The sequence below is a fragment of the Carex rostrata genome, chromosome 26, assembly GCF_964058835.1.
Source record: "Carex rostrata chromosome 26, lpCarRost1.2, whole genome shotgun sequence".
NCBI classification, from domain to species: Eukaryota; Viridiplantae; Streptophyta; class Magnoliopsida; order Poales; family Cyperaceae; genus Carex; species Carex rostrata.
This window is the reverse complement of record NC_135943.1, coordinates 3,696,753-3,716,438: the sequence shown is the minus strand read 5'-3', so window position 1 is coordinate 3,716,438 and position 19,686 is coordinate 3,696,753. Positions and strand designations below refer to the sequence as shown.

The 19,686-nt window shown below is 34.1% G+C and overlaps 1 protein-coding gene across 1 annotated transcript; it reads left to right on the top strand.

Annotated features, from left to right (window-relative positions):
• Nucleotides 1-16,599: 16,599 nt before the first annotated feature.
• LOC144544602 (putative glycerol-3-phosphate acyltransferase 3) lies at nt 16,600-18,543 on the top strand. Its single transcript, XM_078293142.1, has 2 exons — nt 16,600-17,340; nt 17,485-18,543. The coding sequence occupies exons 1-2, from the start codon at nt 16,645-16,647 to the stop codon at nt 18,334-18,336; spliced, it is 1,548 nt and encodes a 515-aa protein (XP_078149268.1). The 5' UTR covers nt 16,600-16,644; the 3' UTR covers nt 18,337-18,543.
• The last annotated feature ends 1,143 nt before the right edge of the window (nt 18,544-19,686 follow it).

Below are 19,686 nucleotides of genomic sequence, written 5' to 3'. Positions count from 1 at the left end.
TATATATAATATATTTCATATAATTATCCATTACCCAACGGGTACGAAATAACCTTTACCCGTACCCATACCCGTTTATCTAACGAAAAAAAATCTTTACCCATACCCATACCCAATAAACTAACGAAAAAAAAACTTTACCCATACCCGTCTTATCGAATACGATACGGGTAGGGTAAACGGGTAAACGGGTGTCATTGACACCCCTACTCCAAACCAATGCTCTGTTTTCTGTACCTACCGATTCTTTCTTTTTTTGTCGATTGAATACAACTATACTGGAGGACAAGTATTCCCTTCACTTTACGGTTTGAGATTAACTCTCAGCTGCTTTGAGATTCGAGCTAGCGCAGGGGCAGTATTATTGAGCTTTGTGATTCGTGCCAAATTAAAAAGAACGGTCCAGATCCAATAATTCTAAAAGATTCTCTATTACGGTACCGGGAAGGATTCGAATTCACAGAACGGAGCGGGAAACGGGGAGAAAAATATATTAAAATGATCTTCAATTATCATCTTTTAAACAGCTCCAAATTATTTTTAATCAAGTTTTGAATGAAAAACTGAATATGTGCCTCAACGCTTAGGGTATTGATATAATATTCTAGCGTACATTGAGTAGTAATCAATTGTGCATTTGTGAATAATCTTTGGTCTAGTGAAAAGTTACTTAATTTGACCTTTAACTTTTATTAAAAAAAAATTAAAACCAAGTGTGTATTTTAAGAAGTTTGAAAAATTAAAATAGAGTGAGTCTATGGTACTATGCATATTACGATTTGGCACTGTGCTACGGTTCTATATTCGAGTTTTCAAATTCTAACGGTCGATCCAAACCGTTTATCTTGTTCTCCATATTAATATGTGTCTGGAGACCAAATTTTACATTTTTTGAAAATTTTTTACTATTTTTTTAGATTTATTGAAAATCACTGTTTTTGGATGGTCCAAAATTTTCAGATCAAGTGATTTTCTAAATATCTAAAAAAATAGTAAAAAAAATTCAAAAAAATGTAAAATTTGGTCTCCAAACACATATTAATATGGAGAACAAGATGAACGGTTCGGATCAACCGTTAGGATTTGAAAACTCGAATATAGAGACGTAGCACAGTAACAACCCGTAATATGCATAGTAACATAGACTCACTCATTAAAATATGTCTGAGATATATATGCATTGACACTAGTGCATTAAAATGTTGAGAGTTTTTAAGGGGTGATTCTACGAGAGCTCTGGCTATGAAGCTTGGGGGCAAAAATTTAGGATATGACTTATTTTCATAATTGTTATAATTTTGCATGTATATAAGTATAGTTTTAAAGGTATATTTTGCAAAATATTTTGTGCAATGAAGCATAACTCTCAAATTACTTTCAAATTAAAATATATGTTGGGAGGGGATGATGATGATGCCATCGGATTTTTTTTAATAGCATTAAATTTAAATATTTCAACGAAACAAGCACGTTAAATTTGATTTTTATAAAAAACAGCTTCACCTGCTACACTATATTTACTGTCTGCATTGTAAACTGTCTCCACGGATTCACAGGTGCTTGTTTTTCATAAAAACGAAATCCAGTGTGCTTGTTTCGTTGAAATCTTTAAATTTGATTCTATTTAAAAAAAAATCATGCCTTGGAGGACAAAGTATGTTAGATTTTTTAAATTTAAATTTAAAAACATTTATAAAATTATATATATATATATATATATATATATATATATAGGAATATGCTAGCATGCTATGTATAGCATAGAGCCCCTCCATGCAACGCCTTGGATTTATTGAAAATCGCTGTCATGGAGAGGCTATATTTAAATTTAAAGGTTAAATTTTGAAATTAACATTTTAAATTTAAGAAGCAGACTTCAACCAATGCTCTGTTTTCTGTATCTACCATTTTTTTAGCCAACTGAATACAATGACTGCTACATGAAGGGAGTCCTATCATCTGAGGTAACTCAAATTTTAAACTGAGATCCGGACCGTTCGATTGTAATCTGGATCAATTCTGTTTGAGATAGAATGCAAAAAGTTCCCTTTAATATCCGTGCCAAAATAGATCTAACGGTATGGATTTAAACTCAAAATTTAATTATTTTAGGTGATATAAATTCACATAAAAGTGATACTCCAGAAGCCAAGGCGGAACATGAAACAGGGCACAAAATAATAAGAGCCTCTGTTTATTTTTAATCTTGGGTAAATTTCGCTAGAGGTCACTAAACTTTGTTATTTGTCACGAATTGGTTACTCAAGTTTGATTTGTCTCTTTTTAGTCATTCAACTTTGTTATTTGTCCCAATCAAGTCACTCTATACTTTTCCATCCAAAATCTTAACGGAATATTTCCATTCCGTCGAAAATATTAACGGAATATACCCATTCCATCCAAAATATTAACATAATGAGTATATTCCATCCAAAATACTAACGGAATGAGTATATTCCGTTAGTATTTTGGATGAAAAAGTATAGAGGGACTTAATTGTGACAAATAACAAGGTTGAGTGACTAAAAAATGGACAAATTAGATTTGAGTGACAAATTCGCAACAAATAGCAAAGTTTAGTGACCTACGGCGAAATGTACCCTTTAATCTAGTTAAAAAAAACTGAATAAGTCAGTGTACTCCGACTCAATTACAAATATACTTTAATATAATATTTAAGTGTGCTTTGAGAAATAATCCAGTCAATGTGTATTTTAAGGGATTTGAAAAACGTGTTTAAAAAATTATGATGTCTTAACTCAAACAAGAAACCATGCATTTAATATCATAGGTAAGATGTGCTTTTCAAAGAGTAATGCCACTCTGCTGCTCTTCAAATAGGAGAACAGGACTCTGTTATTCAAAATCTAACTGTTGATTTTTTTTGTGCACGAATCTCAATACATATGTACGGTCGGATTTAGAATAATAGAGTCTGTCCTGCTCTCCTATTTGGAGAGCAGTGGAGTTGACTCCTTCAAAGAGTATGAAAATTTTCTGAGAGTTTAGGAGTGATTATACGGGGGATATGACTTAATGTTTTTCTACACGTGTTCTTATGTTCACTAAGTTTCTTTATGAACTCAACTTATCAGATTTACTGAATTATTGAAATCTATCTAACTTACAAGTGATATATTTATATGTGAAAATTTTAAACTTTCGAATTAATTTGATATAAAATCAAACAGTCAAAATTGAAATATTTATAAACTAATTTTAATGCATTTATTTTTTGATACCTTTTGATCACTTGACTCTATACAAAATTAATTCTAAAATATAATTTTTTTGTATGTAGACGCATCACTCAGAAAGTAGATGAGTCTTAACCGTTTGGATTCATAGTTTGAAACCAATTTGATAAATTATAAAGTTAAATTCAAAAAAAGAATTGATAAACTTTAAATCACCCTGTTACTCTACAAAATATTTTGTTCAAACAAGCATAACTCCTCAATTACTTCAAAATTTAAGCACATATTTATTTTATTTGGAGAAGATGCCCTCCTCTGCGTACACGTGGATCTGTCACCAGACAATACGATGTTGCGTTGTAGGGTACACGTAATTTTACTTTTATTAATGCATTCATTTTAGATCTAAAATTATATTATTTAAAATAAAATTAAAAAATTATATATGTATTCTCCATTTCAAATAGTGTATTAAGTTTAACTTAATTATTCATCAAAACTTGTTGAAACTCAACCATGAGAAAATTTAAATTTTGTTTGATAATTTTTTTAATTATTCATTAAAAAAAAAACTTTTTAATTAGTTCATCGGCTGCGTACTTTTAATTAATAAGGATGCTTGATATTTAATAACCCGATTTTTTTATAAATATCCAAATTAAATAATAAATTAACGAATTTACCCCGTTTTTTGAAAAATCTCATAAAATATCCAAACCGGTTGTTGGATAACCGGTATTAAATTTTCTTTCCGGGTTTCGGCTGACCGGATTGATGAAATTAAACCGGTTAACCAATAACCGAAAAAGTGTAATGGAACCGGTTATTGGTTAACCGGATTTTGGTATGGTTAACCGTTAACCGGAAAAGAAATATCACGGTTAACAGATAACCGGAAAGAGGGGGGCTAAGTTATTTAAGCTGGTTTGGCATATCACGGTTAATAGATAACCGGAAAGAGGGGGGCTAAGTTTATTTAAGCTGGTTTGACGCTCAGAGTGAAGCTGAAAACCGAGAAACAGAGAAGAAAAGAAAGACTCGGGAGCAGAGAAGAGAAGAAAAGAAAGACTCGGATCAGGTTTTTTTTTTTTGAAAGAAAATATTAAATTAGTTTAGAATATTTATTAGAATAGTTTAAATTTTTTATTAGATTGTTTAGAAATTTTAGAAATATTATTTAGATTGTTTAGAATTATTTGAAATATTGTTTAGATTATTTAGAATTATTCGGAATATTATTTTGGAATATTGTTTAGAATTTATTTTTTTGGAATGTTTAGAATTTATTTTTAGAATTTATTTTTAGAATTAATTTGTAATTATTTTTGTTGTTATTTGTACTAAAAAAGTTATAATCCGTAATTTATTAATTAATTTGGATATTTATAAAAATTTCGGTACATATATTGTTCAGACTAAAAATAGTTTTTTTTTTAATTTTAATTATAATTTATAATATAATTAATTAGTTTATTTCAAATGGTTAAAGATATTGTCCAAATAATTTAGAATTTTTTCGAACATTCTAAAATGGTTTAGAATATTTTATAAAATTCGAAAATAGTTAAGGATATTGCAAAATTGGGCAGAATAAGTTAGGAATATTCAAAATGGGCTAGAATAATTTAGAAAATTGTAAAATAATATAGAATAATTTTCATAGGTCCGGACAATTTTTAATTACTTATATGTTGTTATTTTTTGAATTGCTAGACCAATTGAAACTAAAAATGGATAGAACTATTTGTGTGAAGATTTATATTGGAGGAGAAATCCAATACAATGATGATGGGGTATTTTACAGTACCCGAGCTAAATACTCATTACCGCTAACCGTGAACCACAACTTTGATTATCTTCGGAATGAGATTTATAAATTGGTTGGGTATAATGTTAGTCAAGCAAATCTGGAAATCCAAGCCAGGTTTAATATGTCTATCGATGGGGGATGTGACCATCAGTTAATACCTGTAATAAACCAACAATCGTTCGAAATGATTTTAGGAATTGTGTCGTCGTTTTCACAAATGTTACCGATTCTGGAGTTATATGTAGAATTGGAACCAAACTACACCAATCAGATTCCTGAACCTCGATCCCGACCCAGTACCAGTCGGAATCCTGTGGATCCCGACCCAATACCAGTTAGATTCCGACCTAGTACCGATCGACACTCTGTGGATATACCAATGAGATCCCGACCCAGTATCGGTAGCAACTCTGTGGATCTACCAGTTAGACCCCGACACAGTACCAGTCGAAACTCTGTGGATCTACCAAGCACATCCCGACCCAGTACCAGTCGGGTCTGTAGGAAGGTACGTGATTATTCGAATGTCCCTGTGGATGCAATTGATTCTGATAGTTTGGCGAGTGGAGATGAGATGCTCTCCGGTGAGTCGTCGGGTTATGATGATGATATCGGACAGCCCAACCAGTCACAACCACAGTCCCGTCAAATACAATCCCGTCAATCACAGTATCCGATAACTGGTCGGGAAAATATGACACATCCGGTTGACAGTTTCGATGACATATTCGGTTTTCGGCCTGCGGATGTCAATTTTTTCGGCAGCTCAAAAAAAACATTCGATAATCCATTGGCTAAGGGTGTAGTTTATGAGTCGAAAACGGCTCTAAGGATAGCAATCAATGAGTTCTATCTCGATAAGAATTGTGAGTGCGAGGTCCTTAGAAGTGAACCTAGACGTTACGAGGTGGTGTGTAGAGATAAATTTTGTAAATTTTGTAAATTTAAGGTATGCGCGAAGCAGAATGGTCTTTCAGAATCTTGGATTATTACGAAACAAGCATATCCTCACACGTGCACAGTATCGGCAACACGTACTGATCATCGTCAGCTTACAGCAGAGATGGTTGCCCTTGCGATTGATAAGACCATTAGAAGGGATGTGTGCTCTTCTATAAATCATATCCGAGATATCGTCATACAGAAATATAATAAGGTAACCCCCAAGTACAACAAATTATGGAGAGGCCGTGAGCTTGCTATTGCAAATCTATTTGGGAGTTGGGAGAACTCGTACAACTTGCTTATTCCACTATTGGAAGCCATCAAAAGAACGAATCCAGGAACTAAGTATTGTGTGATGTCGACCCCGATTGACAAAGAAACTGATAGGCACTTCCACAGAGCGGCATGGGCATTTGGAGCGTGTATTGCAGCGATACCGTTCCTCAGACCAGTGATTAGTATCGATGCATGTTTCATGTCGGGACGGTACCAAGGTAGGCTGCTAATGGCATGTATGTACGATGCCGAAAACCAATTGCTTCCGTTGGCTTTTGCAATTGTGGAGAAAGAAAGTGCTGACAACTGGGGTTTTTTTATGAGATGGTTAAGATTGGAAGTGATTGGAGATAATCGATTCTTTTGTGTCATATCGGATAGACATTTGGGGATCAAAGCCGTGTTCCAGGATCCACATCTCGGATGGGATGAGTCGATCGACCAATGTGTGCATTGGTATTGTTCTCAACATGTTGCTGAAAACCTCTTCAAGCACGTGGGTGCATTGGTATTGTTCTCAACATGTTGCTGAAAACCTCTTCAGGTTAGCGATAGGTTCATAGCTGGAGTGAACAAATGCAAACCTAGAAGGTTGCAGGAGATGTTACAAGACTTTGAAATTGGTTGTCCAGAAGCTATCGATTACCTTAACAAGGTGGGTAAGAGAAACTCTAATGATGAAGATGAGCTTCCATGTCCAGAGAAGTTGTATCAAGCAGAGGACGGAGGTCACCGATGGGGGATAATGACAACAAATGGGTCAGAGTCACTGAACGCCGTGTTCAAAATTAGTCTGCGATTACCGGTTGCAGCGGTCGTGGAGGATATGTTCTATAAATTGAATAAATGGTTTTTTGAATGATGGAACAAATCTCAAATGTCATGTCAGCATGGTCAGGTGTGGTCCGACCGTGTAACTAAGTTATTGCAAAAGCGTATCGAGAAGGGAAGGGACATGACTGTGATTCCTTATCGTACCGGTCATAGACTTTTTGAGGTCCTAGTTAAGGGTGAAAAAATTCCAGCAAGGCGTAATCAGCCGAGACTTGAGTATATTCGTAGGGATTTCGGGTATAGGGTTGTTGTTAAGGACAACAACAAGGTTGAATGTGAATGTCAGAAGCCTCAATTGATCGGCATACCATGTTCTCATTTCATGGCGGTTGTCCGCGAAATGAGATATGATGTAAATTTATACGTCAACCCCTTGTACCGTATGTCTATAGTTGTACAAACATGGAGTGGACACTGGGAACCGAAAGGCAACCAATGTGAATGGCCTGCATATAATGACCCAAAAATTATACCTGATTCGAATCTGATCAAGAAAGGACGGAGACGGCACGACCGCATACCGATGGAAATGGACATAATGCGTGGTCGGAGACTCGGACACCAGCCTCATCGTGAGACAATTGATCGGAATGCTGCAGGTATAACCGATCAATGCCTGTAAGTACATTTTTTAACTAAATTCACAATTTAATACATGCTCTACACTACATGTAGAGGAGGCAACAAGACAGGCGCAAGCAGTGGCAGAGCAACCAGCAAGAACAAGTACAACTGTTTGGCGCACCCTCGGACAACATTTCAGTTTGCGTCGTAGAAATTAACTTGTGTGTTATTTTATTTGTATGTGTTGAGAACTATTTTATTCTGTATGTGTTGAGAACTATTTTAATTTGCTGATTTTTAAATTGTAGACGATAAAGATGGACAATAACAATGAGAAAAGACCGAGGAAAAGAGAAACAACTGTCAAGACCGAGGAAAAGAAAAGACCGAGGAAAAGAAAAACAACTATTTTGAAATATCTGATGATGATTTTGTAGATAAAAATGTGTGGCTAGCACGTCGTCTGGGAGTGATAAAAAAGACTGGCTAGCATTGTTAGTAAGTAGGTTGTCAAATTAAGTTTAGTTTGTTTTTGGAAATTATGTTGTACAAGTTGAACTATCTTATTTGTATGTGCTAAGAACTATTTTATTTGTACGTGTTGAGAATTATTTTAGTTTAGAGGAGACGGTTTCGATGAAATTGTTAAGTTACAGATAACGGTTTCGAATACCAATTAAAAGACAGAAGAAAATGAAAATAATTAAAACTGAACAACTAGTTCCAAATCTAACGGGCAGTATAACTAAAATAGATGAATTATACAGACATAGATAAAAGATAAGAAAATAGATCAAAGGCCGGGCATGTGGCCGGGATAATCTGCATACGTGAAGCGCCAGGTCGCACGGCGGCGCCTACGACCCCATCCCAGTTGTTCTTCTGGACTTCCCTCGCCTGCACTACCATCAGATGGACGTGGATGGGATGTGGATGCCCCTGCGTCATCAGTATCTATAGGTGGACGTGAATGGGATGTGGATGCCCCTGCGTCACCAGTATCTATAGGTAGCCCTTCAAATAACCAACTAGTCCTCGGATGCTCACGCCGCATAGTCTCCATAGATACTCGTCGTGCAATCTCGAGTTCCTCCTGCTCCTGCACATCCAGCAAATCTTCTATGGTGCCTGTGCCTATTCCCTGCCTCTGATAATCCTCCCAAGACAGATTGTGTCCACCTTGATCCTGATTCACCTGCAATTCATACACTATTTTAGAACTTTCTAAATTATTCAGGCACCATCTTAAAATTTTCTAAATTATTCTACACTATTTTAGAACTTCCTAAATTATTTTTTAACATTTTAGAATTTTACAAATTACTCTAAACCATTTTGAAACTTTCTAAATTATTCTGGCATCATTTTAATTATTTCTAAAATATTCTACACTATTTTGAAACTTTCTAAATCATTTTTCACAATTTTAGAATTTTACAAATTACTCTAAACCATTTTGGAATTTTACAAATTACTCTAAATATTTTTTCAATTTCACTTCATGGTACATAGACATGCATCGGAATCTGAACCATTTTTCAATTTTACAAATTACTCTAAATTATTATATACTATTTTACAATTTTCTAAACCTTTTTGGAACTTTCTAAACTAATTTGTACCAATTCCAAATTATCAAAATTATTTTGATAATAATCTATACCGTTTTGAAATTTTCTAAATTATTCGAAAAACAATATAAATTATTATTATTGAACTAATAATCTCAATCTAAATAATATTATAAATTCTTAATAATATGAACAATATTTCAAATATTACTTTGCGGTACAAAGGCATGCATTACCATATCAGACATGTATATTTGTCTTATTCACGGTTCTAAAATATTATTTTCGTTATTTCCAAATAATATTCCAAATAACTATTCTAATAATTTTCCAAATAAATATTTCAAATATTTCAAATATTTCCAAATAAATTTCCAAACAATCTAAATAATATTTCAAAAATTTCATCACAATCTAATCAATACTATAAACTATTTTAATACGAAATAAATAAATAAAAAAAAAAAACCTGATGCTCAACCGGTATTTCTCTCTGCCTTGCCTGGCCCTTTTCTTCTCTGCCTTGCCTGATCCTCTTCTCTTCTCTTCCTCGCAGCCAAACCCACCCAAAAACAATCAAAATCCATATATAAAACCGGATTCACACGTCTACAGTAAAGCCACACCAAGCCACGCGGAGCCCCCAAGCCGCCACGTGTCGACGCCCCAGCCCGACCCCCACTCTCTTTCCGGTTATCCATTAACCGGGTCTGGGTTTATTGTTCGGTTAACCATTAACCGGTCTTCCTTTCCGGTTAATAAATAACCGGGTCCGGGTTTACTGTCCGGTTAACTATTAACCGGTATTTGCTTTCCGGTTATTTGCTAACCGGGTATTTTGAATGGATCCGGGTGTCCGTTTACCGGAAAGAATAGCTCGTTTCCGGTTAGCCACTAACCGGGTTGGATAATTTTGAAAATAAAATACAAAACCGGTTAGAATCCGTAATTTATTATTCATTTTGGATATTTATAAAAAATTCGGTTAATAACCTATGGATCAAGTAATTGAAAAATGAGTTGAAGAAGAAATGAAATATGAATAGGAAGGTGAGAGAAGGATTTTTTTTTTTGTTTTGTTTATTTACGGTGACAAAATCAGGCGTTCTAAGATGTCAAATTCTCCTTTGTATTTTATTCCTTTTCAAAGTTTATATTTATATTTTCTGTAACAGAAAATTCACACCAATTGATTATAGCAAACAGATTAGATAATTTAATGATGCTCATCTGTTTTAATCCATTGAACTCTATAATATTTTATCTCATAAATTACATGATTTTTGTTTTATCATAAGTCATCATGACTAATTAAATTATATTTATAGTATAGTGACAAATGAATTATTCGGGTTCGGTTCGGTGGGGTCAAAAATTCGTGATTAAGAAATAATTCAAGTATAATTCGGGAATTATTCGGAATTATCTGGACCAGAGGTCTCAGTCCTACAAGAGAGCAAAGAAAAAAAAATGTTCTAAGAAAAATTCGCGAATAATTCGTAAAATTTGGGAAAAAATTCACGAATTATTCGGATTTAATTCGGTCAAAGTTCGGTCAACCGAATAATTTAGCTTTTGATTCGGCATCACTAGAAAAACAAATTATTCGGGTTTAATTCGCTAATCTTGTGACTATGGATCCACCGTAGGCCGCAGCTGTATAGGGTTGACTACTGGGGATATTGCCACAAAAGATCTCTCGTTATTTAATATTGGCCATGCCAACTAGGAGATATTCCTAGATACAAATAGGGACTGTATATTGGGTATGGAAGCTATAAAAACATGTATAAATACAATGTACGAAAGTTTGTATATATATATTTGGAAAAATGGGAGAAAGAAAGCTTGTATAAAATCTTTTTCTTCCATTCCTTCATTTATTATTGTATTAATTGACAATACAATATTGATTGGATTTTGATGTGATATTTCAAAATAGATATTTTATATGTAGCAGAAACGATTAACAATTTATTAATTTCTATGAAATAAACAACGAGTAAATCGAGTTATAAGAATATCACCTCGTAAATATTTAAACTTTTTTTGCTTTCTGCAAAACACGGTGATATCAAGTAAAATTATGATCTTTAAAATAACAGGAGATTACAAAGTTAATTTCACTTTAAGAGATAGTGAACCAAATATGTAAGTTAATTTCACTTTAAGAGATAGTGAACCAAATATGTTAATGACCGTTGTATATTTTTGGAGAATCTTTTTTAGGTTACAAATTGCATCGAAAATTATAAGAAATATAAAAATGAGAGAGAGAGGATAGAGGTAGCACTTTGGCAGCCGCCGTCAAGATTTTCAAATAAAAAGAGAGGATAGAGGTGGAATATATCTTATATATTTTTTTTTGTTTTCTTATTATATGTTATTTTCATAGGGTGTTTAAGATTTTGAATTAACAACTCTTAAACAATTCTAACATGTGTGCGCAAGAGGCAGATTCATGTATCGCGAATGGGAGTTAATTGGTCTTTTTTATTAATATTTTTGTTCTTATGTATAATTTTCAATATAATTTAGAGTAAAATATTATGTGTAGTTTAAAATTGATTTATTTTCAACATGAAAATTTTCTATAATTGATTATTATTCATGTTTGACCACCCCCATAGCTTGAAGGATCCGTATCACCTTAAAGAATCTAAGAGTACAATTAGAAAAGAACGGTATGGATTTAATTCCAACTGGACCAAAAAAAGTTCATGCCTATTGTAAATATCAGTATTGTAAAAAACGTTTGTTTAGGCCGATTAATCGGCTGATTAGTCGTTGACAGTGACCAAACTGTCATGGATTTTTTCGACTAATCGACTGATTATTTCCGATTATGGCCGATTAATTAATTAATTAAATATCCGTGTAGCTCTCTCATGGCTTTTTACACTGTTATTTAAACAATAAGCCGTGTACATTTTCTAATAAACGTTCGTGTAGCTCTCTCATGGTTTTCTACACTGATTCTTTAATAAATATCCGTGTAGAGATACCACAGATATTTCAAGGCACCAAAAAAATTACAATTTCTACACAGTTTTTATATAAAATTGTCAAATCCGTGTACAATGTGTAGTGTACAATGACTATTTTTGTAGTAGTGATTGCTTGGCGGTATCATGTCCGTCCGACAACCGCATATCGTTATTTACAACACTGGTAAATATAAAGAGCACGTTTCGAGATTCGTGCCAGAATTAAAGAACAATATGAATTTCCTAATTGCACCCTCAAGTAATATGAGAAATTCGGATTCTAGTTTGAAAATCTAACTCTCGTCTTGTGTGTACTCGTAGTTTATCCGTCTCGATAATATCTTGGAATGTAGTAGTAACAAAATTGTCCTTTTATGTATGAAAGTAATAATTTATTTTCTCTGTCTCAGCAGATCCATTACAAAAAACTAATACTTTTCGCGAGGGTAAAAAATGACTTTTTACGACGGAGTACCGTCATAAAGATTCTTTTTCTATTCGCCACGGTACTTTTCGCGACGGAATGCCGTCATAAATACACTTTTTCTCTTGCGAAAAATAACTACTTGGTTGTTGTGAGATTCTTTCAGTGTGAGACTATATATAGAATCCATTATAGACCTCTACATTGTATTTATTAGCTAGTTGAGTTGACTTGTTTTTGTGAACACTGAAGACAAGCCTAGACTAATTCCTAGACTAATTAAGAGCTCGACTCATTTGACCGGCCGTTAGATGTCTGAGTCTATCGCACCGTGTCCAATTAATTTGTAGACACTTTCACCTATCCCATTTCTTAAATGATATAAATGATATATCTAAATAGGAATTACTCGGGGAGATCAGAACTTTGTTCGATTTGTATCAAAGATTTGATCAGATAATTTTAAAATTCACACACCAGATCGAATTGTTCGTCGAACCGCCTCTAACTTCATCCAAATGTCTTGTCCGAACCGAAATTTTTAAATGTATTATTTAAAAAAAAAAAAATCAAAATTCTCTTTTTAAAAAAAAATTTGATTTCTGCCATAACCACACTTAGCAGATGCAGACTCATTTACTAGAGGCCGAAATTTTTAAATGTACTATTTGTTAAAAAAAATAAAATAAAAACTCTCTTTTCTAAAAAAATAAATTCCTGCTATGCTAGCAAATGCAGACTCATTTATTGGAGGCCGCATTTAGCGGATGAGGCCTCAGGATAGGGTCCGCACCTAGCGGATGAGGCTCCAGAATAGGGTCTGCACCTAGCAGATGAGACCCTATAATAGAGTCCGCATCTAGCGAGCGAGTTATGAGCGAGTTACGAATTTGAACGATTTTGTACTCCCCTAGACCGGAAGTGCATTAAAACAACCAAGGAACATATCACTTCTCTAAGGCTGCTCCACAAAACCAGAGTAAAAGCTCATTAATGGAAAGGAAAGGAAGGGCTTCGTGGGTGAGTCTCCCCTCGAAACAGTGAATTTACACTCTAATTCAGAGGTGAACATTTTCGTCAAAAATCAACACAGCAATAACCTTCGCTCCCCTTCGTACAGTAGTTATTCACCTTTGTTCTCTCTCCGTATCTTCTCTTCTAGAGCAGGTGAAATCACCAGTCAAATTCGAACTGAGGTGAACCTACCCTCCGCACAGTGTTCTTCTCTTCCCTTTCCTTCGCATACCTCCAACTAGAGCACACCCTAAATTATTTAAGCTATAAATGAAAGTCATAAGGCTATTTTAAAAAAAATAAAAAAATAAAATAATAGTTCTTGTCTTGTGGCCAAGGCCCCACACCATAAGATCTCTATGCCGTTACTTAATTGTACAATTAATCCACACGGTACTTCAACAAATCTTATTATTTACGAACATGCCCTCACATGCGGGACAAGCCAACTCTTGCCCCCACTCCTTCATCCTTAACGCGCTTTATTTAATATTTATTTTTCCATTTCTCGCCAACAAGTAACATATTGAAACATTAATGGAAAAATTTTGTACCATATTTCGAACTGAAAAATAAGGTACCAACATTTAAGTTGGAATCATTGACATTGGAGGGTCAATCTTGTAATTTTCAAATTTCTTAAGCTCATTTTCATTTTGAAATCTTCGCTTCAAGGATATACTTCTAAAAAGAAAGAGATGAAAAAATGGATGGAAAAAGAAACATAGCAAAAAAGAAAAAAGGCTAAATATTTTAACAGAGCAGTTTTGACTTCATGCAGCACACAAACTATAAGCAGAGCTATTTGGACTCTATAGTCCGTGCGCTGCATTAAGCCAAAACTACTCTGTTAAATTATTTACCCGAAAGAAAAAAAGAAATGAGCCTCCAATAAAAAGAAATGGAATGAAAATCGGTTAGAAATTGCACGCGCTTTCCGAACCATATCTGATGGAAGGTGAAAACAAAAACAGAACGAATAAAAAAATGGAGCTGGAATTGATATCTACCAGAACAGGGATTTGCAGATGCATAATTTTATATCCATCTCCAGAATCCTTATCCTCTAATTATCTCCTGTATTTTTTTTTTGTCGTTACTTGTCGATTCTATGGGCATAAGATGAAACCTTATAAACGACAATATTTACATACATATTTTATATAGTTTTATGTTCACATATCTTACAAGTTATTTCTATACATATTGTATACAACTTTCATACAAAGTTAGATAACTATTCTTTATGTCGGCTATAAATTAAAAAAGAAAGATATATTGTTTGTTTCTCAAAATGACAATTTCATTAATGGACTCCACCAACTGAAAACAAAATTGCAAACTTTTTCTGCAATTATATATTTATCTTATATATACGAATTTTGATAATTTATTTGTATACTTCTGTCAAAGGAATGTTAAAATATATTTAATTAATTGTTAATCATAATATAGTAGTAACAAAGGAGAAATATTAATTTTTCAACAAAGAAAAATATCCAATAACAAGCTAATTATTCTATTACTTATTTAGTTCTTCAATTAGCAGTTTGCATATATGATTGATACTGATTTGAATATACTATTACTTTTTTTTTTATTATTTATGGAACCCCATGTTCTTTGAATGTAAGGGAAATCTTAAAGTCTATGTAAATTGATTTACATTGATGTGTGACTGTTCCTAGTAACAACGAATGGGGTCAATATCTTTCCCTGTTCTTTCTAATTATATATATACACACACGTAAGTGCAAGGGCGGATCTCAAGCCATTCAAAATGTGGCTAAGTCACCCCTATAATTTTAAAATTTTAGTTATATATACTAAAATTTAATTGAATTTTATTTTTTTGAAACATTTTATATAGTTCAAACTCCCTCATAAATTAACATGTCTACTTGTAATCTAGTGGTAAGAACTTATGTTATTATTGTGGAGAGTCTGAGTTCAATTTCCACTAGCCATAATTTGTGCATTTTTATTTTTAGCCTCCCTAGCCTATCGAGATTTTCTAGTTCCGCCCCTGAGTAAGTGTACCATTCTTATGTAATTTTTTTTTTCTAAAAACAAATCATATTCCATCATTATAAAAATTGAGAATAGTTCCATTATATAAATCATATTCCTATGTAATTTATCTTGACGGGTACAAAATATCTACTGTGTACATGTTGGGGATAGAAAACTGGGAAATAGTTGTTAGGCATTACTAGCAGTGCACACATCAAGGGTCCCGGGTGCTATTTGCAACCCATACAACCCATATTCTTGTAGCTAGTTGGGAAATTCTAACCCTAACAGCAGAATAATAAATGTAAATTTGACATCCATACAAGACTAGACCATATATCATGATAATGATGCCTACTTATTGTAACAATGTGGATGCCCATAAATTTGAACTATTCAATATATACTTGAACATGCATTTTGACGTTATCTTTATAAAAAGACTTGCTTCTACAAAGTTCTTTCAGAAAGTAAAACAAATTCTGACTGTAAGTATTTATCAGGCATTAAATTAACATGCATGCATGGTTTTGAACGGATACTTCGCAGAAAAATAAGGAAAACCATTAAACCAATCTAGAAACCAAATGAAAGTAATTAATTATCTATTCGTTTCAATAAACAACTCATCATGAAAACATGGGTTTTGTTAGGTCGTCTGCACAGTACACAAAGTCCTAATAAGAAAACAACATATGTGATCATCAATATCTTATTCCCAGATGCAAAATGGGAATTCAAATCTAGATCCAGTGGCCAAAATTCCTAGGTAGCTCAGCGACCTGACTGAGACTCTCTATAATGCCAAACTTAGCACATAAGGAAATTAAATGCTTTGGCACTTCACCTTTGACCGTTTGAAAAGAAAGAAAATTTTGACAAGTCAAACCGGTTGCCTTAGTCTACCTTCCAACTCCTCTTATATATGTACTTCTATAAATTGCCTTCTCCTCTCTCATTCTTCAAAAAACTATCTTGAATTCAAATTAAATTCCTACTACATCAATTCATGGCGTCAAAAGGTTTCTTCTCTAAGTCCTTCCTTGTCTTCCATCGCTTCCTACACCGGATGTTAGCAAACTATAAACGAGTTCTTTGCGCAAAATTATGTAAATGTCGACCACAACCGCCGTCGCTGCCTTCTCTTGATGGCATCTCCGAAAAAACTTTAGTTATAGACATAGAAGAGTGGCTCCTGAAATCCAACACAACCTTCCATTACTTCATGCTTGTGGCTTTAGAAGGAGGTGGTTTTTTTAGGGGCCTGGTCTTACTATGTATATATCCATTTCTTCATTTTTTGAATAAAGAGTTAATGATAAGAGTTATGGTGATGGTTTGTTTCTGTGGTATGAAGGTGGATGGCTTTAGGTTAGGCAGAGCTATTTTGCCTAAGTATTTTCTAGAGAATGTTGCTCTTGAAGGATTTGAGGTTTTGAGAAAGGGTTTAAAGGAGGCTAAAGGGGTAGTATGTGTTAGCAGGAGAATGCCACGTGTCATGGTGGATGGCTTCCTGAGAGACTACATGGGGGTGAAAGAAGTGGTGGGAATAGAGCTAGGTATCAGATGTGGATTCTTTACTGGGGTTTCCATGGATTGGGATGAGCAAAAGTTGGTAAACAAATTAGAGACTATTGGTGGTGATGTAATGGCATTTGGATCAAGCTTTGGCATGGAAAGCCAACAACAAAATCATCCATTCTTGGTTAGTAATTTATTTAAAACATGCATGTCATATTTGATCAATCTTTTTGCACATACAGATGTTAATAGTTATACCATATATGATCTATTGATTATTAACAAAGATTAACTAAACTTGGAATTTTCAATTTCTACTTTGTTCCAGGATTGTTACACAGCAACCGAAACAGAAAAAAAATGCTGGAAACCGCTGCCGACAGACATGTACCCGAAACCGCTTATCTTTCATGACGGCCGACTTGCTTTCACACCAACACCAATGGCTACACTTGCCATGTTTCTCTACCTCCCTCTCGGCTTCTTTCTCTCTGTTCTCCGCTCCATCATGTTCGGTCTCCTACCATACAACCTTTCCATACCACTTGGCTCCTTGACCGGCTCGAGATCCCGCCTTGCAGCCCCACTTAGACGGTATGACACCAGTACAAACCCAGCCAGTGGCCAGTTGTTCGTTTGCAACCACCGGACCCTACTTGATCCGATCGCCATATCTATAGGGTTACACCGCCATGTGACAGCAGTGACATACAGCCTGAGCCGTTTATCAGAGATAATTTCTCCGATACAGACGGCTAGGCTAACAAGGGATAAGGAAGAAGACAGGAGAAGGATGAGTACTTTATTGGCTCGAGGCGATTTGGTGGTCTGTCCTGAGGGGACCACCTGTCGGGAGCCGTTTCTTTTGAGGTTCAGTCCATTGTTTGCTGAGTTAACTGATGGGGTTGTGCCGGTTGCATTGAGCACACATGTTAGCATGTTTTATGGTACATCGACATCTATATTCAAGTTCATGGATCCATTCTATTACTTGATGAATCCTACACCGGAGTACCGGGTCGAGTTCTTGGAGAAAATACCGACCGATGGGAAGAGCATTGACGTGGCAAACAGGGTCCAACGAGAGATCGGCAAGGCCTTAGGGTTTGAGTTAACTACATTAACCAGGAAGGATAAGTATATGATGCTGGCTGGAAATGAAGGAATTGTTAAGGGTTAAATCCTAAGGTGTTCTTCACAGGAGTATTTGACAAGGATCTGACAAATATTGAACATACCCCTTGATTTGTCACCTTAGCCTTTGTTCATACGGTTAGATAGCAAAATTTGGTTGCATTCAAGGGGAATAAATAATTTACATGCACATAGTTTTCCTTCTGTTGTTTTATTTATTTATTTTAATTTTTTTAAAATGGATTCGTTATACATTTATATAGTATACATGTACAAAGTTGAGAAGGGCTTGTATAGAATACTGTTTCTTTTGTTCTTTTACTGATGTAGTTTAAGCTGCAATTTATTATTATTATTTGTTTGATGAAAATGGTGGCGCACGCATAATTGCTTACAGTCGATTGTTATCTTTTTTTTTTCTTCAAATAAATATACATTTTTATTAATGTTTGTTCACTTAGGGAATACAAATATATTACGAAGGAGAAGTTCCTAAATGTTTCTATCAGGGTATCAGATATTATAGTTCATTAATGTACAGGCTTGTGAATATAATGGTACAAAATATGCTATAGTTCATTCACGTACTTGTGTATGATTATAATAAATAATAAACTACAGAATGATATGTTTTATCAAGGTTCTAAATAGCGTTTATAGCAGCAGAGCGAGGAGACAAAAAAAAAAACTTTATCGAATAACGCAGCTATAGCAAAAGCTATCACAAATAACATTTTTTTTTATTTCAAAAATTATATTTTATATTTCTACTAATAGTAAACATGTCTAAAAAAAAACACCAAATTGATTAAGAAGTTCTAATATTTATATTGAATCAAAACAAAGTTCAAATCATCATTCAAAATATCTCTAATTCAAAAACTACTGATATATTTTATATTCAAAATATACCACTACCATATATTAATGCATGATACAAAATTTAATTGATATAGCGGTAGAGTCTGCATATGTTCTATTGTATTGATATAGCTTGATAAAGTAAAAAAAATCTATCTGGACATTAAGACCCATTAAAATCATAAGCCCATATCGCATAGCGAATTGCTATTGTCGCTACACGCTATGCGCTATAGCGACTGTAGCTCGATTAGCGCAGTTTTATCCCGTAGCTTAGCTTTGTAGGTCCAAAACCGCTATAGCTGTGCTATAACTAGCTATTTAGAACACTGGTTTTTATTGGAAGGTGTGGCACAGACTATATGGCACATTTAGTTATGGGCTGCGGACCAATCCCAGATAATTCAAACAAAACATAAGTTTATTGGCCCAATTTAAAAGAAGCCCGTCTCTGAAAACTAGGCTAAGCAATGTGTTATTGCGTATGAGGACGCAATTTAAATAATTCACATCCTCTCCAATACCTTTATTGGAT